At 39.7% G+C, this 24,410-nt stretch overlaps 1 protein-coding gene across 3 annotated transcripts in view; it reads right to left on the bottom strand.

Moving 5' to 3' along the window:
* The window catches only part of TMEM45A (transmembrane protein 45A), a 101,254-nt gene that overhangs the window by 20,549 nt on the left and 56,295 nt on the right, over positions 1 to 24,410 (bottom strand). For all 3 annotated transcript variants that reach the window (XM_060009858.1, XM_060009859.1, XM_060009857.1), the window contains exons 2-4: positions 16,252 to 16,443; positions 14,885 to 15,097; positions 13,319 to 13,503 (exon numbers count right to left, since the gene is read on the bottom strand). In XM_060009858.1, coding sequence (XP_059865841.1) covers positions 13,319 to 13,503; positions 14,885 to 15,097; positions 16,252 to 16,441 — 588 coding nt within the window. In that variant the 5' untranslated portion in view covers positions 16,442 to 16,443. The remainder of the gene's footprint in view (positions 1 to 13,318; positions 13,504 to 14,884; positions 15,098 to 16,251; positions 16,444 to 24,410) is intronic.

The raw sequence follows: 24,410 nt of genomic DNA, 5'->3' as shown, positions 1-24,410 counted from the left end.
TGAAGTGATCACTGAAGAAATCTAAAAGGAAATTAAAAAATACCTAGAAACAAATGACAATGGAGACACAACAACCCAAAATCTATGGGATGCAGCAAAGCAGTTCTAAGAGGGAAGTTTATAGCAATACAATCCTACCTTAAGAAATAGGAAACACCTCGAATAAACAACCTAACCTTGCACCTAAAGCAATTAGAGAAAGAAGAACAAAAAAACCCCAAAGTTAGCAGAGGAAAGAAATCATAAAAAATCAGATCAGAAATAAATGAAAAAGAAATGAAGGAAACGATAGCAAAGATCAATAAAACTAAAAGCTGGTTCTTTGAGAAGATAAGCAAAATAGATAAACCACTAGCCACACTCATCAAGAAAAAAAGGGAGAAGACTCAAATCAATAGAATTAGAAATGAAAAAGGAGAAGTAACAACTGACACTGCAGAAATACAAAAGATCATGAGAAATTACTACAAGCAACTCTATGCCAATAAAATGGACAACCTGGAAGAAATGGACACATTCTTAGAAATGCACCACCTGCCAAGACTGAATCAGGAAGAAATAGAAAATTTGAACAGACCAATCACAAGCACCGAAATTGAAATTGTGATTAAAAATCTTTCAACAAACAAAAGCCCAGGACCAGATGGCTTCACAGGCAAATTCTATCAAACATTTAGAGAAGAGCTAACACCTATCCTTCTCAAACTCTTCCAAAATATAGCAGAGGGGGGAACAGTCCCAAACTCATTCTACGAGGCCACCATCACCCTGATACCAAAACCAGACAAGGATGTCACAAAGAAAGAAAACTACAGGCCAATATCACTGATGAACATAGAGGCAAAAATCCTCAACAAAGTACTAGCAAACAGAATCCAACAGCACATTAAAAGGATCATACACCATGATCAAGTGGGGTTTATTCCAGGAATGCAAGGATTCTTCGATATATGCAAACCAAAAATGTGATACATCATATTAAAACACTGAAGGAGAAAGACCATATGATCATCTCAACAGATGCAGAGAAAGCTTTTGACAAAACTCAACACCCATTTATGATAAAAAACCCTGCAGAAAGTAGGCACAGAGGGAACTTTCCTCAACATAATGAAGGCCATATATGAAAAACCCACAGCCAACATCGTCCTCAATGGTGAAAAACTGAAAGCATTTCCACTAAGATCAGGAACAAGACAAGGCTGCCCATTCTCACCACTCTTATTCAACATAGTTTTGGAAGTTTTAGCCACAGCAATCAGAGAAGAAAAGGAAATAAAAGGAATCCAAATCGCAAAAGAAGAAGTAAAGCTGTCACTGTTTGCAGATGATGTGATACTATACATAGAGAATCCTAAAGATGCTACCAGAAAACTACTAGAGCTAATCAATGAATTTGGTACAGTAGCAGGATACAAAATTAATACACAGAAATCTCTGGCATTCCTATACACCAATGATGAAAAATCTGAAAGTGAAATCAAGAAAACACTCCCATTTACCATTGCAACGAAAAGAATAAAATATCTAGGAATAAACCTACCTAAGGAGACAAAAGACCTGTATGCAGAAAATTATAAGACATTGATGAAAGAAATTAAAGATGATACAAATAGATGGAGAGATATACCATGTTCTTGGATTGGAAGAATCAACATTGTGAAATGACTCTACTACCCAAAGCAATCTACAGATTCAATGCAATCCTTATCAAACTACCACCGGTATTTTGTATAGAACTAGAACAAAAACTTTCACAATTTGTATGGAAACACAAAAGACCCCAAATAGCCAAAGCAATCTTGAGAACGAAAAAAGGAGCTGGAGGAATCAGGCTCCCTGACTTCAGACTATACTACAAAGCTACAGTAATCAAGACAGTATGGCAGTGGCACAAAAACAGAAAGATAGATCAATGGAACAGGATAGAAAGCCCAGAGATAAACCCACACACATATAGTCACCTTATTTTTGATAAAGGAGGCAGGAATGTACAGTGGAGAAAGGACAGCCTCTTCAATAAGTGGTGCTGGGAAAACTGGACAGGTATATGTGAAAGCATGAGATTAGATCACTCCCTAACACCATACACAAAAATAAGCTCAAAATGGATTAAAGACCTAAATGTAAGGCCAGAAACTATCAAACTCTTAGAGGAAAACATAGGCAGAACACTCTATGACATAAATCACAGCAAGATCCTTTTTGACCCACCTCCTAGAGAAATGGAAATAAAAACAAAAATTTAAAAATAGGACCTAATGAAACTTCAAAGCTTTTGTACAGCAAAAGAAACCATAAAAAAGACCAAAAGACAACCCTCAGAATGGGGGAAAATATTTGCAAATGAAGCAACTGACAAAGGATTAATCTCCAAAATTTACAAGCAGCTCATGCAGCTCAATAACAAAAAAACATACAACCCAATCCAAAAATGGGCAGAAGACCTAAATGGACATTTCTCCAAAGATATACAGACTGCCAACAAATACATGAAGGAATGCTCAACATCATTAATCATTAGAGAAATGCAAATAAAAACTACAATGAGATATCATCTCACACCAGTCAGAATGGCCATCATCAAAAAATCTAGAAACAATAAATGCTGGAGAGGATGTGGAGAAAAGGGAACACTCTTGAACTGTTGGGGGGAATGTAAATTGATACAGCCACTGTGGAGAACAGTATGGAGGTTCCTTAAAAAACTACAAATAGAACTACCATATGACCCAGCAATCCCACTACTGGGCATATACCCTGAGAAAAGCATAATTCAAAAAGAGTCATGCACCAAAATATTCATTGCAGCTCTATTTACAATAGCCCGGAGATGGAAACAACCTAAGTGTCCATCATCGGATGTATGGATATAGAAGATGTGGCACATATATACAATGGAATATTACTCAGCCATAAAAAGAAACAAAAGTGAGCTATTTGTAATGATGTGGATAGACCTAGAGTCTGTCATACAGAGTGAAGTAAGTCAGAAATAGAAAGACAAATACCGTATGCTAACACATATATATGGAATTTAAGAAAAAAATGTCATGAAGAACCTAGGGGTAAGACAGGAATAAAGACACAGACCTACTAGAGAATGGACTTGAGGATATGGGGAGGGTGAAGGGTAAGCTGTGACAAAGCGAGAGAGAGGCATGGACATATATACACTACCAAACGTAAGGTAGATAGCTAGTGGGAAGCAGCCGCATAGCATATGGAGATCAGCTCGGTGCTTTGTGACCACCTGGAGGGGTGGGATAAGGAGGGTGGGAGGGAGGGGGATGCAAGAGGAAAGAGATATGGGAACATATGTATATGTATAACTGATTCACTTTGTTATAAAGCAGAAACTAACACACCATTTTAAAGCAATTATACTCCAATAAAGATGTAAAAAAATAATAAGAATAAGGAAAAAAAAGCTCAGCTATTAAAAAGAAAGCTTTTGTGCATCAAAGGACATGATCAGGAAAATGAAAAGACAATCACAGCATAGGAGAAAATCCTTGCAAATCATATATCTGGTAAGGAACTAATATCAAGAATATATAAAGAACTAAATCTCAACAAAAAGCTAAAAAAATTTTAATGGGCAAAGGAATAGAAGACTCATTTTCCAAAAGAAAGTGTACAAATGGTCGATAAGCTCAAAAAAAAATTATGAACATCATTAGTTATTAGAGAAATGCAAATCAAAACCACTATGAGATACCACTTCACACCTCCTAGGATGGTAATAATAATAATAAGTAACAAGTGTTGGTAAGGATATGGTGAAATTGGAATCGTAATACATTGCTGGTGAGAATGTAAAATGGTACAGCTATGTGGAAAACAATTTGACAGTGTCTCAAAAAGTTAAATACAGAATTATCACATGACTTGGCAATTTCATTCTAGGTACTATACATACCCAAAATAATTGAAAGCAAACAAAAACTTCTACACAAATGTTCATAGCAGCATTATTCACAAGAGCCAAAAGTTAAAAACAATCCAAATGTCCATCAGCTGATGATGAATTAGCACCATGTGGTATTATGGCAGTATATTATTCAGCCATAAAAAGTGACATATTAATATATAATACAACATGGATGAACCTTGAAAACATGTCAGAGAAAGAAACTAGACACAAAAGGTAACATATTGCATGATTCTGTTTACATGAAATAGCCAGAATAGGTAAATCCATAGCAACAGAAAGCAGAGTGGTAACCAGGGACTGGGAGGAGAGGAAAAGGAAATGACTGGTTAATGGATCCGTGGTTTCCTTTTGGGGTGATGAAAATGTTTTAGAACTAAATAGAGGTGATAGTTGCACAACACTGTGAATGTACTAAATGCTGCTGAATTATACACTTTAAAATGCATAAAATGTTGCCAGAGAGGAGAGAGGTGGGGGGGGATGAGAGAAATCAGTGAGGGAGATTAAGAGGTACAAGCTTCCAGTCACAAAATAAAAGAGTCACAGGTATGAAATGTACAGTGTTGGGAATAGTCAATAATTATGTAATAGCTTCGTATGGTGACAGATGGCAACTAGAGGATTGTGGTGATCATTTTGAAATGTATAGAAATATCAAATCACTATGTTGTGCATGAGGGACTAACAAATAAAATTTTTATTTTGCAATTATACTTCAAAAACAAACAAACAAATTCTTAGAAAAAGAGATCAGATTTGTGGTTACCAGAAGTGGAAGGTGGGAGGAAGAGATATTGGATAAAGGCACTCAAAAGGTACAAACTTCCAGTTATACAATAAATAAGTAATATAATGTACAATATGATCAATAGAATTATCACTGCTGTATGTTATATATGAAAGTTAGAGTAAATTCTAAGATTTCTTATCACAGGAAAAAGAATTTTTTTTCTTTGTCTTTAATTTTGTTTCCACATGAGATGATGGATGTTCACTAAACTTATTTTGGTAATCATTTCATTAGGTAAGTGAAATCATTATGCTGTACACTGTAAATTTATACTGGGCTGTACATCAATTATTCCTTAATAAAACTGGAAAAGGAAGGGAGGGAGGGAGGTAGAGGGAAGGAAGGAAGGTTAATTCTATGTTATATGAATTTTACTCCAATAAAAATTTAAGATACATAGATGATAGGTAGATAGATAGAGGAACAGATGTCAGGTTTCAAGATCCAAACGAAATAGAAAACCAAGATAATTACTTGGATAATTGTACAAATGTCTATCATATTAGCTAACTATGTGTCAGTTACAGTGCTTAGGAGGTTTCCTTACTATGGCCCTTCAATAATGTGGTCTTTTTTTTTTTTTTTTTTTTAAGGCTGCGTTGGGTCTTCATTGCTGCGTGCAGGCTTTCTCTAGTTGCGGTAAATGGGGGCTACTCTTCATTGAGGTGTGCCGGCTTCTCACTGCGGTGTCTTCTATCGTTGTGGAGCACGGGCTCTAGGCGCACAGGTTTCAGTAGTTGTGGCTCGTGGGCTCTAGCGCGCAGGCTCAGTAGTTGTGGCACAGGGGCTTAGTTGCTCCGTGGCATGTAGGATCATCCCGGACCAGGGCTCCAACCCGTGTCTCCTGCATTGGCAGGTGGATTCTTAACCACTGTGCCACCAGGGAAGTCCCCAATAATGTGCTATTATCCCAAGTTAATGTATTGTTATCCTCTTTAACCAGATGAGAAAATTAGGTGGTTTAGTGATTTGCTCCTGATCATACATCTAATAAATGAAATCTTACAGGGGAAAAAAAAAGGATTTAGTTTATAATATTGAGTGAAACCATTTCTGTTTGAAATTTCAAGTAATGTGAATAAATCGGGGAAAGCTATTTGTGCCTTAATCACGTGTTCCTGTTTCCCATTTTAAAGGATTCCCTTTAGTTGGAAGGAGAACTGCCATTTGTACCACTTGGTAGATGTACTGCCATGTGTCAGGCACTTTAACCACACTCATACACATAAACTTCACAGTAATTCTCATTCTCACAACAACCCCAGGAAGAAGGTATCATTATCCCCATATTACAGAGGGTAAAACTGGAACTCAGAGACTTCAGTAACTTCCCCAACATTTCAAAATGGCCAAATGACTAAGACAGGGTTCCAAACCATGACCGTCTGGCTGCAAAACTCTGTGTGTTCTTTCTTCTACCCCACACTCTCTTTCATCATTTAGCCTTTCGTGGAGCAGTATGAAGGACAGTGGCCTGGACAACAGGGTCCATGTGAGTCACCTCAGCAGTTCTGATACAGTTTGAACAATCAGTACTGAGATGGTAGTTGGTCCCATGAAGACATGGTACCGTCTTACCCTTAAAACACAGATTAGAGACTGGCAGACCCTGGTCCACATCTGCATCACAGACATTCTTTGCCTGGCCTGCACACTTTTTAAAATAATTTGAATTAGTTTTCAACATTTAAAAAGTTAGGGAACTTCACACAAAAGTCTGCAGTCTCAGCTTATTTCTAAAAATAGAAATACTTCTATTTTTTTTTCCAAAGTATGAGCCACAACATGTGCTCTCCATCGATTTATCATTCAGGTTGGTAGTTGCCTGACCAAGAGGAGCAATCCAGAGGTCTTTATTTTTACTCTGGTGCTATGCATTTTATTTATTAACCAATGTCACATTCATAAAGTTTTCCAAAATATCATGAGTTGAAATTAGCAAGGTACTGTGTAATAACTCCTTCCTGCCCTCCTCTACATCCCAGGAGACAGAATCCCTTTGTTGTCTCTATTTTAGAGATAAGAAAACTAAGTAACGCACGAGCCTGCCCTTCCATCTCCAAACAGTTACAAAAGTATTTGCGTCATTGCTGCCCGCCAAGGGCTGGGGATTCTGCATTAGGACATGGTAACGTTCTAAAGGAATGAGGAGTTAACACCACTGGCAAAAGATAGATCAGTCATCAGATTAGAGATCTGAACCTACAGCATCCAGAAATTCCAGGAGAAAAATGCCACCCAGCTAGTTTGCCTGCTGTTTGGACATATCCGTGTTTTGCAATACCCCTTTATATACTGTTAGGAAAGCTCACTGTGGAGACCACAGTGACCAGAGCCCAGGTCTCTGAAGGCCCTGTAAGAAAGCGAGACTTGCTGGCTCCTCTGTGCTCACTGTTTGGAAATGACAAGAAGGAAACTGACAAGTTTCCTACAAGAAGTCATGTAGTCAATTCTCAGTTCAGGGGGCCCAGCCATTTTAGCGAGGGTGCCAGGACCATGAGAATCTGCCTCTCATGTCCTCCTCTCTCATCAATTCAGGGAGGATGACAGAGAAATTCTGGGTCAAGAAAGGGCCTTTTAGGAAGGTTGAGTTTAATGCACAATGGACTAGCTCTCCAGTTCCCACCTATCAGTGTCACCTATCTTCCTTCAATGCCGTCCACACCACCCATCTACCCGATTGGGGAGTGATTTGCTCCAGCTCCCAGAGGGAAGACTTAGCAGTTGTGGGCTAAATGGTGCCCTCTAAAAGGGCATGTTGAAACCCTAACCCCAGATACCTGTGAATGTGACCTCATTTGGAAATAAGTTATTTGTAGATGTCATCCAGATGAGATGAGGTCATATTGGATCAGAACTGGCCCTGCATCTAATGATGGGTGTCCTTACAAGAAGTCCATATGAAGACACAGGCACACAGAGACACACAGGTGTGACTATGGAGGCAGAGATTGGAGTCATGCTGCCAAGTCAAGGATTGCTGGCAACTGACTAGGAGGGTAGCATGGGACAAATTCTCCCTTTGGGCCCCCAAGACAGAATCAACCTGCTGCCACCTTGATTCTTAGTTCCATCTCCCAGAACAGTGAAGCATAAATTTCCATTGTTTTAAGTCTTCCTGCTTGTGGGAATTTGTGACTGCCGCCCTAGGACACTAATACAGGAAGGAGCTAAGCCTGAAATAAGCAGAAGAGTATCAACTGTCCTAAAGCTCAAGCCTGGACACACTGGTGACTCTCAACCATCTTTCAAACCCCAACTCAAGTTTACCTTCTTCTGGAAGCTTTCTCAACACTCTTCCTATGGAATTAACAATATCTCCTCAAGGCATGAGGTATTTTCAGGTTGGAATATTTTATTCAAGCAACAGTCTCATGAGACATCATTTCTATTTTTTATTTGAGGAACCTTAAGCACACAGAATAGCTAGTCTATGGTCATGTGATTAATATGGTAGATCCAGAATTCAGACCCAGGTCTGCTTGACCTGGAAGCTCACAGACTTCTCCCTCCATGCCATAGTCACAACCCTTTTTTGGAGCTTCCAAAATGAAATCTCTCAGTCATCATCAATTTTACCAAAGCATTTACTGTTTTACACCAGGAAAAGAGAAACTTTGAGCACGCCTCTACTGCTAATCTCACTGGGATCCTCATAGCCTAATATACTGAACGCTAAATATTTGACTGAAGGCCACTGTGAAACCTGTGAACAGAGTTAACAGATGTGATTATACTGAAAGCCATAGAAACGTTTGGAAAGTCACTTCAGGCTAAACCCAAGTAAATTAGGAAAGTTGAAAATTAAGGCCAGATAATGCCACAACCCATTAAATCTTCCTTTAAATGTAAAAGTTAGTCACTATTCTTTCATCTGCTGTCCTAATTTCCTTCCTAATATAAAATTCCAAGAAAAAAAAGGTCTGAAAAAGAATTTTTTTCTTGCTGTATCTTGTATGTCACTCCTGAACATCTGTTTTAGACTAGTTTAAGCTTCATTAGTATCACATTTAAAATGTAAATAATTATCTTCTCTAATAGGCATCCAGCCAGGGCCCATTACCTATATGCTAGTTCAACTTTCCTAGTGTTTTCTTTCTTATTTTCCAGTCACTTATTTCAACACTATAAGCCTAAGCAAGTGTTTGATCTACCATATCAGACCTCAGACCACTGCTGCTTAGTTGGGTCTTTTTGTCATTTTCAAATGAACTTTTATCATTCTTAAAGGTAAGACAAGGCTGGGTTTTAGTTTGGGCTTAGAGATCTGGGGATCATGGGAGTTGCTGGTGCAATTAGTGGAGCTGGGAGGTACAGCTGAAGCAATTGTCCAACATCTTGAGAAGCAAAGGTAGCAGGTGTGTCTTCCTCATTTCCTGATTCTCTCTGAGCCATGGCTCTGACCACGAAGGGTGGGAATTTGAGAATGACAAAGCGAGCTTTCTAAAGTGAGCTTTAGAAATATTGTCCCACACACAGACTCAGAAAACACAATTCATGGAATAAATGGACCCAAGAGATTTTTTTTTCTTTTTTAAATTGCATCATGGTTAGGTTTTTGAGAAAATATATTTGGCTGTAATGTGGTTTAGGAAAGAGACCATTTTTAATAGGTTGGGAGGAGAATCCCCTCCAGGTTTGTCTACTACCTAATTATTTATAGATGAGTTATTTTAAAAATGGCCACTGTGAGCATTTGCCTCATTCAGTTCACCATACTTATGGTTCCAAGAATCTAGGTGTACCTTTTCTCTAATCTGTCTATATATTGTTTAAGCGCTAGTATTGTGCTTAATATTAACCATGTATGGAGAAGTAGTGAGAGAAAAAAATATGGTGAAAAGGAAATCACAATGTAATAGTATTAGCTTGAGATAGAGTTTGGGGCATAAACATTCATAGCAACAAAACATGGAAGCATAATAAATTCACCTAAGTCCCTGAAACATTTTTGTTTCAGAGGAATCTAACAGGGAGGGGGCGGGGGAGGAGATGTACTATGGCTAAAGCTTCATTTCCTGCCAGTGTGTGTGTTTGCATTGGTATGAAATGTTCATTTTCCTTTAAGTCCCAAACGTTACTTAGTCTGGCTGCCAGGTAAAGAAAGATACTAGTCTAGACATAATGATGGCTGGAAAATTTTTTAAATAATCTCAGATTTATGCCCCAAGACTTTAACCTCATATCTCTTCCTTAGAAAAGCTCCTGGGGAAATGTGAAAAGATTATTTATCTGCCAAAAGGGACAAAATTAAGCCAACTAGTTCTCAGTTGTGACACCCCACAGCTTCCTCCCTCAGATATTTAATTAATCATTAATTATTAATGGAACTCAAATTAGTTTCATTAATTCTGCTCTTACCTTTATTATTCCTTTCTTCAACTCTCTTTGGGTTTCCCCTTTTTACTTTTTTTTTTATATAAGTTTATTTTTTAGTTATTCTTGGCTGCGTTGGGTCTTTGTTGCTGCGCGAGGCTTTTTCTAGTTGCGGCACGCGGGCTTCTCATTGCAGTGGCTTCTCTTATTGCAGAGCTCGGGCTCTAGGTGCGTGGGCTTCAGTAGTTGTGGCTCATGGGCTCTAGAGCGCAGGCTCAGTACTTGTGGCGCACGGGCTTAGTTGCTCCGCGGCATGTGGGATCTTCCCGGATCAGGGTTCAAATCCGTGTCCCCTATATTGGCAGGCAGTTTCTTAACCACTGCACCACCGGGGAAGCCCTCCCCTTTTTTCTTACTTTCTAACTTCTTTATTTGAATATTTACCTCTTTAAGAAACTTGATTTAGTAAATATATGTAGAATCTTCAACACAGCAAAGACAGAATATACTTTCTTTTCAGATACATGGAACATTTACTACCACTGACATTGGGCTATGTCCCAAAGGAAGTCCCAACACATTTCAAAGAGAACACATACAAAGCAATTGAATTGAAAATAAATAATAAAAAGAAAAAATATTTTTGGAAACTGAAAAGTGCACTCCTAAATAACTCATAAATTAAAAAGGAAAGCACATAGAAAATGCAACATTCAAAATTGCCCAAGAGAATAAAGACACAGACCTACTAGAGAATGGACTTGAGGATGTTGGGAGGGGGAAGGGTAAGCTGTGACAAATGAGAGAGTGGCATGAACACATATACACTACCAAACGTAAAATAGATAGCTAGTGGGAAGCAGCTGCATAGCACAGGGAGATCAGCTCTGTGGTTTGTGACCACCTAGAAGGGTGGGATAGGGAGGGTGGGAGGGAGGGAGACGCAATAGGGAAGAGATATGGGAACATATGTATATGTATAACTGATTCACTTTGTTATAAAGCAGAAACTAACACACCATTGTAAAGCAATTATACTCCAATAAAGATGTTAAAAAAAAAACAAGTTGCCCAAGAGTGAAAGCTACCACACACCAAATCTCACGGGAGGTAGCTACAGTAGTGTATAGAAGAAATTCTATAGCCTTAGGTGTATTTATTTAAAAACAAGAAAAACTGAAAATAAGTGAACATTCAACTCAAAAAACTAGACGGGCAGAAGCAGAATACAGCAGAATACATGACATTAAAGAAAAAATTGAAAATAAGGAGAAATTAACAAATCCATAACTATAAGATAAAATTTTAACAGACCTCTATCAGAAAGTGAAAGATCAAATGGATGAAAAGCAATTAGGAGCAGAGAATATGTAAACATATAACTAAAAAGAGTTCCAAGAACCTGGTTTTATCCCCACATCAAGAGGAACCCTTCAATTTCCTTTTAGCTCCCCTGGAGCCAAAGAACCAACTGCCATGTCTACCCTAGACCTGGAGCCCTCAGGCCTGCAGCCCAGCTCTACTCTGGCTCTGCATTTCTATTCTGTGTCTGGACCACAGGTGGCTTGCCCTATTTTTGTCTGTTGTTTAATTGCAACTACGTATTTTTTAGTCTCTTACTTTCATTTACTTTTCTCTTCTTTTGATTTCTTTTTTATTTTATAGGTATTTTTGATAGTTTATGTGTCACTGTTATATGTTTGAAGCAGAGGAGATACACTGAAGCATAAACTCACTGTGTCATCTTGACCGGAAGTTATCAGTTTTAAATTTTTTTTAATTAATTTTTAGTTTTGAATTGGCAATACACGTACATAGCAAAACATTCCAATCAAGAGATATAGAATACATAATCATGTTTTACATGCCATTCTATTTCGCTTCCCAGCAGATGATAAATAATCTCACAGAACAACTTCTGTATACCAACTGGTTAAATTCACCGATTATCAATTTTATCACATGATAAGGTATTTGTTATTTTTTCTATACCATTTTTCCTTCAAAATAAGCCCTGGGCTTCCCTGGTGGCGCAGTGGTTGAGAATCTGCCTGCCAATACAGGGGACACGGGTTCGAGCCCTGGTCTGGGAAGATCCCACATGCTGCAGAGCAATTAGGCCCGTGAGCCACAACTACTGAGCCTGCGCATCTGGAGCCTGTGCTCCGAAACAAGAGAGGCCGTGACAGTAAGAGGCCCGCGCACTGCGATGAAGAGTGGCCCCCACTAGCCACAACTAGAAAAAGCCCTCGCACAGAAACGAAGACCCAACACAGCCAAAAATAAATAAATAAATTAAATTAAGTAAAAATAAGCCCTGAATCTAGTCCTCTCTTTACTAGCCTCTGTTCCAACAGCCTTTCTAGTCCCCCATAAGCTTAAATATCACATCTTTCCTAGCCATGATGCTTTGACCATGATGTTTCTCTTCCTCTTGCCTACCAGTGCTTTCTTACCACTCCTCGCTGAAATGCAAATCCTTGGAATAACCTCCTCATCCCAAATCGCTGCACTTTAGTGACTAAAAATCTCTAAGAAATCTTCCCTGATTAAACCACATTCACCTTTCATCCCAGACTTTCTTTACATCTATATATGTATGTTGGATTATGATTTATCAGTCTCTATAAAGTATATGTTCACTGATTGGAATACATGTTTTCAACACTCCAACGTCAGGGAGTCAACAGTAAAATGGAAAGTGCCTGGGATTTGGAGTCAGACAGACCCACATTTAGGTGCTAGCTCCATTACTGTGTGATCCTGAGAAAGTAACTTGGTCTCTCTGAGTCTTCTTTGTCAGTAAATTGGGGATGATAATACCTAACGTCCAAGTCATCATGAGGACAAAATGAAACAATGTGCGTGTAAAAGTCCCATACAGTGGCCGGCACATAATTGTTTCTCAGTACATAATAATTTCCTCCCTTTCCTGCCTTCCATATGTTTCTAGAGCTTATTACCCATTAGGCTTTAAGCTGCTTTAGCATCAGAAATTGCTTCCAGCTAAAATCACTGGCTCAGAGTTCCTACAAAATGGATACTCAGGTGTGTGATGAAAATGTACACACCCAACCTCCTTCCCTGCTGCTATCACTGCTCCCACCAGGGCCACCAGGCCACTCAAAGAAACATCACCTCTCAAAGGTCCACATTCTCACTACCAGCAGCACATCAGAAGGAAGTCTCTGGGTTCTAGAGCAAAACACCCACCAATCAAAGACAGAAGGTTATCAGTGGAGATACCAGGTACATTAATTGGAGGCCCAACTCACCTGCCAGAACCAGCTTCCCTGAAGTAGGAAAAAGCTTATCCGCAGAAGTTCCACAGTTATATTGGTCAGTATGAACAGCTCCAAGAAGGCAATCAGGCCTGTCAAAAAGATGACCAAGACCAGAAGCTTGTGCACAAACATGTCCAGCATCTCCCGACCATGAGTGTGATTGTAGAAGACAAAACCTGATACAGGGAGAAAAAATAGTTTGTCTTTTTCAATGAAATTACCTACTGTTTCTCTCTCTCTCTCTCTCTGTCTCTCTCTCTCTCTCTCTCTCTCTCTCTCTCTCTCTCTCTCTCTCTCTCTCGACACAAAACTTTACAAACACACACATTTCTCTGTCCAAAATATCAGGTGCCCACTGCTTCCCACAATAATGGAAACCTCTACCATTTTTGGAGTCACCGCTACATCTTTAGGATGGAATCTTTGAAATCTCCTTTTCCCTTCCCCAACCTTTATTCTCTCCTCCAATATGTTATGACATTTTCAACCAACTATATTTCAAAGCACCTCTTATGCAAAAGGATGAATAATAAGCATGATGAGGGTAGGGCAGCAGGAGTTAGGGTGAATAGGCAGAGGAATGAGACAAAGCCTCGCCTTAAGGAATTCAGTCCACTGGAGGCAGCAGATATACACACAAATCATAAAAGTGCACTTTGATGGGTACGACAAGATTCTCTGGAAGCTTCCAAGAAGTAGTAACTAGCTACATTTTTTAATCCCATGGACAGATTCCAGCTTCAGCTTCATTCTTTTCATTTGGATGAGGAGGAAAGGATGTTCATTCAAAATATGGTAACATCCTGAGATAATGAGAATCGTGCTTAGTTGTTGGTGCCCAACTTTTATCTAGCTCTTGTTTTCAAAGAGCGTTTGGCAAAAGCTCTTACCTTTAGACGTGGGAGGCAAGGTGGACGTTAGGAAATGACTGCCTCCTGATAACTGGGGGCTTTTTCAGTTCTATGATCAATCTATCCTTTACATATGAAATAAATGAAAACAAATCATTAAATACTTGTTTTCAGTGTTTCCTTATTCAGTAACAGGGAGGCCAACTGAACAAAAAAATGTTAGGACCTCATTTTTCTGTGACTGAATTTTTTGGACCCTGCTTATCATGTAATGGTGGAGTTTTACTATATCAATATTAAAAAGGCTAGTTTGTAGGTATGGAAGCTACTCTGCTGTGAGTGGTCTCTTCGTTTGAGGATATATATGCTTCACTACTCTGAGCTCAGTTTCACATGTTAAAGATGGAAATAATGATAATCTCCAGGATAAACCAGAGATAAATAACCATGGTAGGTGGTTCTTTAAGACAGATGTGAAATATGAATAAAACACATTGAATGATTGCGCTTGTCCAGCTATACTAAATGAGTCAGTAGGGAAGGAAAAACTTGGGCATACTGTCTAGGACATCTCAATAGCTCACCATGGCCCAAACAGATGGCCCTGTGGGTCAAGGCTGCACCAGGACACTAAAGGAGTATTATTGTAAAGGGCTAGACAAATGTCCAATAATAGTGAAAGGTATATGAAAATACTCATACTTACCCTCCACAAATAAGGCATTTGCTAACATTAACTTGGTAAAGGAGGCAGGAAGTGACCTGATGGTGGAACATAAGATGTTTGTCACACCCAGCAGCCCAAAGAAGAAGTACATGGTAAAATGATGCCAGCCCAGGAGTTGGACCCACTGGCCCTCTTTGTAGTCATATAAGGTCAGGTGCGGTCCTCCAGGAATAAACTGTTCTCCAAGCATGCCTACAGAGGGACATAGCACACTTTAAGCAATCTTTCCATAACTTTATTGAGAAAGCAGGAGGATGCAGAAGGATCAGCCTACTGCTTAGTCCAATATAGTGTCCTTTTATGACATTGATTCATCTTTCGGGGCTGTTCCCTAACAGCTGAGCACTGGTTCTTTAGGCTGGTTTTAGAGCTTCAAATACTGGTTTGGATAATCACTTTTAGTCAAAGATGGCCAATTTAGTCAAACAGCTATTTCAGATCTTCAAAGCTAATGATCTTAGTTCCACTGAGTTCCCCGATCAGTTCCACTGACGGTCTTAGTTCCTATTTTAATTTAATGACTAGATAAATCCTGAGTAATTTTGGATTTAGATTTGTGAGATTAGTTCTATGGCATCTGATTACTTCCTTCTTATACACTATGTCTTTGGGTAGGGAGTTGTGCTTGGTTCAGGATTTAAATGCTAGAGTTCAGCTTCTCCCCAATTAAGGATAACCGAGAAAGCACAGACAGATACAGCATAGAGTCTAGTCAGTTACACATTTAAGCTTTCTTGAAGATGCTGCTTTATTTATTAATCTATAGAATTTGGCAACGAAATCCCTCTCTTTAAAACTTTAAAAACACAGAACATTTTTACAGAATCATGGAGCCAATGGAAAGGCCTTACAATCATCTGGCCCAACCTCCCTCTCTAACTTAGTAATCACACAAAGAGGATGAGCACAGGAGATAAGTTTTCTTCAGCCTGACCGTCTGGACAGCCTATCGGCAATGATTTATTATTGAAGGCTTCCCATAATCATTTGATTATTTTGGTGTCATTTTGAAAAATGGTTTCTGATAGAGTTTACTCTTTCAGGCATCAGAATAATTGATACAAAATTATTTTAAAGGCTCCAACTAATTCTATAAAGGAAATTCACCTTGAATGGGCAGGCAAGTTAACAGCTATGACTAACTCATTAAGGAATAGCCCTTTGTATAAACATGAAGTATCACCTTCTAGTAAATTATATCAGATAGAAATTACAATTAGAATATGTATTTCGGTATTTTTGAATAAAAATTTTATTTTAGCAATTTCTTGTTTTGATATTGAATCTTCTCTTTGCATGTGAAAATACCCCAAAAAGCAGACAGAACACAGAAAAGGGTCACTCACCAGTTAAAGCCATTCCAGTTATTATGATTCCCTCCAAAATTTCTACTCGATGGAATAATACTTTGGAATCAAGGTAGGAAGTCCGCTTGTGCTTTTTGAAGGCATATTTCAGAATGCACTTTGTTGTCCACCAAATCCCCAAGATAAAGAAGAAGGTTCCAGGGAGAGCATGGCCTTTGAAATCCCCCATGACTATCAAAATAAGAACATATAGAAGATGAAGACATTTCATTTCCAGAATTTGGCCAAAACATCGCTTATTCCTGTAAAGTACACTATCTTCTGATGATGATGGATACACCTCTGAGTCAGAGGATCCAGTATTACTGTCAACAGTGGTAGATCCATTAAATATCAACAATACCAAAAAGAGGAAAAATCCACATTTGTTGAACACTTACCTTGTTCTAGGCACTGTGTCAAGTGTTTTACATGTGCTCTCTAATCTAATTTTCACAACATACCCATGAATGAGGGGCTAAGTCACATTTTCAATTGGGATTCAGGTTTAGAGAAGTGAAATGACTTACCTAAATCTCACAACTATTTTTGAAAAGTTTCATTGTTTTTAACAGGGAGCTCAAAAGATCTATTAAAAATGATAGTGTGTACTCAACCAACAGTTACACTTTAAGCATATTTGAAAGAAAGTAACAGGAAAGTTTTACCTTTATGCTTAAAACTTGAAATGATATGAAATTGCCTACAAAAAATTTTAAGCAGGTAATTTCAAAGTATCAAGCATCAAGTGTGTGGAAGAGACCATTAGGGCTCATCAAGTATCTGTGTACTCTTCCATGCACTTTTCCCAGCCCCTTCTCCATTTGAGTCAGAACCACGTTTCTAGTTCTGGCCAATGGACTGTGGCATTTGTCACTTCCAGGCTGAGTCAGTTAAGAGACTGTATGGCTCCTTTAACTCTCTTTTCCCATGCTTTGGCAACCCTGGCATGGCATATCGGCAACATAGGAGACAGTCAACCAGCCTGCATCAGATTTTTGCAAGAAGCAACCCTTTATTGTGTTAAGTCATTAAAATGTTGAGGTTTAACAGCTTAACCCAGCCTATCCAGAGGGATACCAAGCCAAATCAATTTGTAAATTCTGTTTACACTATTGCTACATGATCGAGCAATAAAAAACAGAAATATCCTCCTTCTTTTTTGGTCAGTGCTATAGAAAACCAGTTTTGAATTATATGAGTTTTGAATTATGTGAGCAGCCCTTTCTTCAAACATATTGTACCATCTACAGAATAACGAAAAGAGAGTTCAGAATCATCCCTGTGGATCAGAGTAGGCCAGCTGCAGGAGAACTCATGAAAGGGGATTTCAGGGTTCCCCCTGGCCCAGAAGAGTTCTTTATCTCCTTGGGTGGGTACTGGACGTCTCAGTTCGGGGCAGATCCCTCTGAGTTACTTCCACATCCCTCTGACACAACTGTGAAGTTTCAAGGGGGAACTATGAAGCTGACTCCAACACTAAAAGTCTGCTAAGTCTCCAATTGAGACCCCAGATGGACATTTCAGCACACCCCTGAATCATGCCTACCATCAAGAGACTCTGACTCAATGTATCACACAGTGCTAAGAGCAGCTTCTTATCCTAACTCTGACTCTGTTAGACGTATGGTTTGGACTATGTCCCTTAAGCTCTCTGAGCCTTGGCTCTTAATTAGTAAAGAAAGAGGTGGCCTAGATGACACCTGGAGTTCCTTCCTGCTCTAACAGATTCTGTGATTCATTATCCTAACCACCATCTTTATCACAGTGTTACTGAGTCCTCTTATTTATCTTGGCTTAGACAACCACGTGAAATTGACAAATGCTTCTACATGGGATTGAAAAGTACATCTCGACTGTAAATTTTTTGAACTTTTCTGGAAAAGAATTTGATATGTTCTAAGGAACCTTAAAAATTTTACATTCCTTGGTACAGGAAATCCACTTCCAGGACTTTATCCTAAAGGTCTAACCAGAAATACAGGCACCAAATTAGAAACAATATATACGCCTAAAATTAGGAGATAGGGGATATATTTAGTAAAAATAAAAAATAAAAAGAATAGGATTTTTTAAAAACTGAGGAGAGGGGACTTTGGATTCAGGTTGACTAGATCTGAATCCCAACTTTACCATTTACCAGCTACATGACTTTGGGAAAGTTATTTAACCTCTCATGCCTTAGTTTCCTCTTCTGTAAAATGAGACAAATTTAAAATTAAAATGAGTTATTCCAAAGCAAATAACCCACAGTATTATTAAACAAGCTCATGCTATCCTCAACCCATCTCAAACTATGAAAGTAAAACAAGAGTAAAACCAGATGAGCAATTCTACTTGGATACCAATTGCAGAAAAGCAAGAAGCACCTATACAATTCACTTAGCAATCATTTGTGTACTGCCTATAACATTTCTCCTACTGTTGTCTTAGAGTGTTACTAGAATCTTCAGGGGTTATTTAACTCCTTGACTGAAATTAAAGAATAAGCTCCTTGGGCTTCCCTGGTGGCGCAGTGGTTGAGACTCCGCCTGCCGATGCAGGGGACACGGGTTCATGCCCCGGTCCAGGAGGATCCCACGTGCCGCGGAGTGGCTGGGCCCGTGAGCCATGGCTGCTGAGCCTGCGCGTCCGGAGCCTGTGCTCCGCAATGGGAGAGGCCACAACAGTGAGAGGCCCGCGTACCGCAAAAAAAAAAAGAATAAGCTCCTTGAAAGTAGGAACCATAAATCTATTCTTCTATTTCCCCACTGGACCTATATAGTGCCTTATACACTGTGAAGTTCTAACTTAACAAGAGTAACTAAGCCCTTCTTATAATACAAGATCACATATTTATACAACACCTCCATTGAACTAATCATCTACCCATCCATTACCAGAAAATAATTTTTCCTCCAGTTACCACCATTCACCCACTTGCCCAAACCCAAAATGTGAGAGTCATCCTAAAGTCCACCTATGTCCCTGAAAACTAATTGGTTATTGATACTTACTGCCTCTGCTTCCTTATGTCAACTCTCTCCTGCCCCAAACTTGGCTGACTTCCCCTAGCCTCTTCAGTTTTATCTGCTTGGGGAAATCCTCCCTGATGGCCCAGATAGGAGAGGACCGCTCTTATACCTTCTCAAAGCACCCAGTTCTTACTTCAATGAATTCTTTGTGTGATTAGTTACTGGAAGTCTGCCTTCTCCATTAGCCTGTGAAATTTCACTATATTGTGAAAGCCTGTGAAGCAGGTACTTGAGGTTTCTCAGAGGTTAGGAGCCTGGTCCTGTTTTTGTTTGTTTGTTTGTTTGTTTGTTTTTTAAGGCTTCTGGTATAGGAAAAAAAGGAAGAAAATTCCAAAACAGAGTTACCAAAACTGTGGTTGCTTTTAAATGTTTACTTTTACCTAATAAGTACTTTGAACACACACGTGAAACATACTACCTATCTTGGAGATAACATGAAAATTTCTGAATTGTGCAGCTCTAGGCCAAATCCACCTCTATGACCAGTTAACAGGTTCCTGCTGCCCCAAAGGCTGAATGGACCAATATATCTCAGCACAGCCCATTGGGATGTGATTACGGAGGCAATGGGGAATAGTTGAAAGATTTTGAGATGAGCAGAGTGGGATAAGAAATGACTCCTCGGGCTTCCCTGGTGGCGCGGTGGTTAAGAATCTGCCTGCCAGTGCAGGGGACACGGGTTTGAGCCCTGGTCTGGGAGGATGCCACATGCCACGGAGCAGCTAAGCCCATGCACCACAACTGCTGAGCCTGCGCTCTAGAGCCCGTGCTCTGCAACAAGAGAAGCCACTGCAATGAGAGGCCCATGCACTGCAACAAATAAAAGTAAATAAATTTTAAAAAAAAAGAAATGATTCCTTGTTCTTGTATCAGTTATAGAACTTCTGTATCTTTAGCCTTTTAATCTGAAACACTCTGATGCTTCCAATCTTTCTCTGTTTAAAAGACCCAAACAAAATGAAGTCAAAGCAGCTTGTTGTATTTGCCTGGCTAAGGGACTAAGCAGACCCAGTTGCTCCTGGCAACAAAATGGCATTCATTTGATTTCACTTCCACTGTGGAGAGGAAAAAATCACTCAAATCCTCAAACAACACTTCACTCAACTTCTAGAAAACCACTCTCTGTATATCTGTCTTTTGTTACCTGTTTTTCTATTGCCTACAGGTACAACTCACTGCTTATGAAAACATAGTAGTCCAGGGTTTAATTAGATCTCAATCAAAAAAGCAGACACATTGCCCTTGGAAGGAGAACACAGGGCTTTCCTCTTCCACAAAGCAGAACATACCTGCCAGAAAGCTAGCAGAAACCCCAGGGAAAATCACCAGGATAGCAAACCAAAAGGTCCTTCCTCAACATCCTCCCTGCTTAATCGCACCATTTGTAATCTCGTGGGGAAAGAGGTTCAGGCAGCCCACCTAAAATGGTGGGCTTCAAGATTCAATCACTGGCTTCCAGCTGCCATTCATCCTAAAAATGTTTATTCCTCCCCATCTGAAAAAAACCCTCTGCTCCTAATGACACCAACCATCACCCTCTGGGCTAAGACAAGAAGCAACCCCTAAAATCCTCATTGGCTCCTTTTTCCTGACCACTGCCATACACACACACTCACTCACCACCCGAAAATATTTTTAAACTCTAGCACTTGGGGATAATATTGGGCAAATCGCAAGATCTAAATCAGGCGTTAGGTGTTAATTCCCATTAACCAAAGTCACTTAAACCAAAAACCAGACCTGTGTACAGAAAGAAGAGAGAACTCAAAATAGCCCAGAGAAAGAAATCCTACAATTTACTTGTTGGAATCTCAACAAAATATCTAACTTCAATATAAAATGAATACCATGGAGAAAAACTTAAACTAAAAATTCATCTTGAGCCAGCACCAAAATAAAGTATCCCTAAGTCTTAATTAGTGACTCATATTTCAAGACATTTATATATTCCAATACACTAAACCAATTAGAGCCATTTCTTGAGCTCACTTTACCGTTTGCCTTAATTCTAAAAGCAAAGTGTATACAAGCATATATAGCTTTAAATTTTTTTGATTCTCCATCATTCCATACCAGTTCTTTCTCTCCAAAATTTCAACTGTTTTGAAAGACTATTCTTAGTTAAATTATCCTTACCGTCACACTTTCCTCAGTGTCAAGTCAAATGCAACTCTCTTCTCCCAGAAGAGAATTTACAATCGTTCCAGTCTCAAGAAGGAAAAGTAGATACCGACTGGTCTAAATCTAAACTGCCCACTCTTCCTCCTTGGAGACTTAACCTATGTGCTCATATCTTTCCAGCTTGAACTTGAGCAAATAAGTCTTCAGAATGTCACAATGCCTGCATAAATGTGAATCTAAGGACCACCCCCTTTTGAACATCCTAACTTCCAGTCCAAACGTTGTGCCGTAGAGTACTTCCCGACTCACCTTGACATCTCACCCACATGACCACAGTCATGTCCCACCTGCTGTGAAAACCAAAGCCAATGGAGCATGTCTGATCTTTGCTACCTCTCTTCCAGGCCATCAAGATGGACAGACGACAAAGGGAATGGTTACGGCAGCAGTAACATAATAAAGCATCATTGATAAGAGAAACCATTTTGTAACATACAGTGCCTCAAGCAAGGTGATAAGGTTGGAGTCATTGCTAAGGTACTAAGGTTGAAGTCATTGCCAAAATCAAAGTTATAGGAATAGGAAAAGATGATTGAAAAAAATGCTTTAGGTCAACAGTGAAGCTCACTTGCCCTCAAGGAATACACAATCTGATAGAGAGAAAAGTGAATAAATAAGTTAGAAAAAATTATTCTAAACCAATGTGAGGCTTGCACAAAGTGAAATGTGAGCAAGAAAGAAAGAACAGTCTAACTCTAACCTGGAGAACAAGCAGCTGTTACCCTATCTGCATTCAAGTCTTATTTCCCCCCTCAATGTAAACTCTTGGTGAACAAGGGCCATATCCCCTATATTTCACACCTAGTAAGCACTCAATAAATAGCTAATGAATGATGAGCTCCTGCCTGGGATCCCACCTCCCTGAAACCCTGGCCTCGGTGGCAACCAGGATCAGAAATAGCTGGAGAGGGCTTCCCTGGTGGCGCAGTGGTTGAGAATCTGCCTGCCAATGCAGGCGACACGGGTTCGAGCCCTGGTCTGGGAAGATCCCACATGCCACAGAGCAACTAGGCCCATGAGCCACAACTACTGAGCCTGCGCGTCTGGAGCTTGCGCTCCACAACAAGAGAGGCTGCGACAGTGAGAGGCCCGCGCACTGCGATGAAGAGTGGCCCCCGCTCGCCACAACTAGAGAAAGCCCTCACACAGAAACGAAGACCCAACACAGCCAAAAATAAATAAAGAAAGAAGCTTTCATTTAAAAAAAAAAAAAGAAAAGAAATAGCTGGAGAGGCTAATTAAATGCAGATTCCTGGGCTCATTCATATCTACTAAATCAATCGGCAGGGGGAGCCCCAGTATTTATTTTTATTATTTACTATTTTATTTTTGGCTGTGTTGGGTCTTTGTTGCTGCGTGCAGGCTTTCTCTAGTTTCGGCAAGCAGGGGCTACTCTTCGCTAAGGTGCGCGGGCTTCTCATTGCAGTGGCTTCTCTTGTTGTGGAGCACGGGCTCCAGGCGCACGGGTTTCAGTAGTGGTGGCACACGGGCTCTAGAGCACAGGCTCAGTAGTTGTGGCGCACGGGCTTAGTTGCTCCGCGGCATGTGGGATCTTCCCGGACCAGTGCTCGAACCCGTGTCCCCTCCATTGGCAGGCAGATTCATAATCACTGCGCCACCAGGGAAGCCCCAGAAGTCTGCATTTTTAACAAGCACTCACAAGTTATTTTTTATGTATTCTTGAGTTTTGAGAACCAAAGGCTTAGAGTATGTGGAGACAAGCAAAGGGGCACTAAAACGCTCAGGTTTAAATGTGGCCTCCTCATAGATAAGGGCAGAGACTAGAAAAGGTTTCTGAATAGTTCCATCAAATAGTCTTCATCAAGTACATTTGAGGAGGTTAAACACTACAGGGAAAGGGCTCCTCCTTCTGTGACTGTCTATCATTGAGTTCTTAGCACATGTAAAGGAGGTGAAACTTTGCCCGTAGCAAGACTATTTATTTACTACTACTGTAGTCAAAGTCAGAATGCACAGGGCTGACAATAAAGAAGAAAGCTGGCCTGAGTAGCCTGCAATGACTTCATCTGACAAAGGTCTAGTCATCTGTCAAAAATTAAAACTTTTATATGCAACTGGCAAAGAAGCACAGGAAAAGATGTTCAATATCATTATTCATTTGGGAAATGCTAATTAAAATAACAAATACCAATACATATCCACTAGAACAGCCAAAGTTTAAAAGACAATATCACAGGTTGGCAAGAATGTGGACAACTGGACCTCATACACTGCAGGTGGGAACACAAAATGGTACAGCCCCATTGGAAAGCAGTTTGTAACTTTTTTTTTACATTTTTATTGGAATATAATTGCTTTATAATGGTGTGTTAGTTTCTGCTTCTAAGAGTGAATGAGTTATACATATACATATGTTCCCATATCTCTTCCCTCTTGCGTCTCCCTCCCTCACACACTCCCTAACCCACCCTTCCAGGCGGTCAAAAAGCACTGAGCTGATCTCCCTGTGCTATGCAGCTGCTTCCCACTAGCTATCTACCTTATGTTTGGTAGTGTATATATGTCCATGTCTCTCTCTCGCTTTGTCACAGCTTACCCTTCACCCTCCCCATATGCTCAAGTCCATTCTCTAGTAGATCTGTGTCTTTATTCCCGTCTTACCACTAGGTTCTTCATGACATTTTTTTTTCTTACAGTGCATATATATGTGTTAGCATACGGTATTCGTCTTTCTCTTTCTGACTTACTTCACTCTGTAGGACAGACTCTAGGTCTATCCACCTCATTACAAATAGCTCAATTTCGTTTCTTTTTATGGCTGAGTAATATTCTATTGTATATATGTGCCACATCTTCTTTATCCATTCATCCAATGATGACACTTAGGTTGTTTCCATCTCTGGGCTATTGTAAACAGAGCTGCAATGGATATTTTGGTACATGACTCTTTTTGAATTATGGTTTTCTCAGAGTATATGCCCAGTAGTGGGATTGCTGGGTCAT

Source organism: Delphinus delphis, chromosome 4 (assembly GCF_949987515.2).
Source record: "Delphinus delphis chromosome 4, mDelDel1.2, whole genome shotgun sequence".
NCBI lineage: Eukaryota > Metazoa > Chordata > Mammalia > Artiodactyla > Delphinidae > Delphinus > Delphinus delphis.
This window is presented reverse-complemented; position numbering and strand designations above follow the sequence as displayed.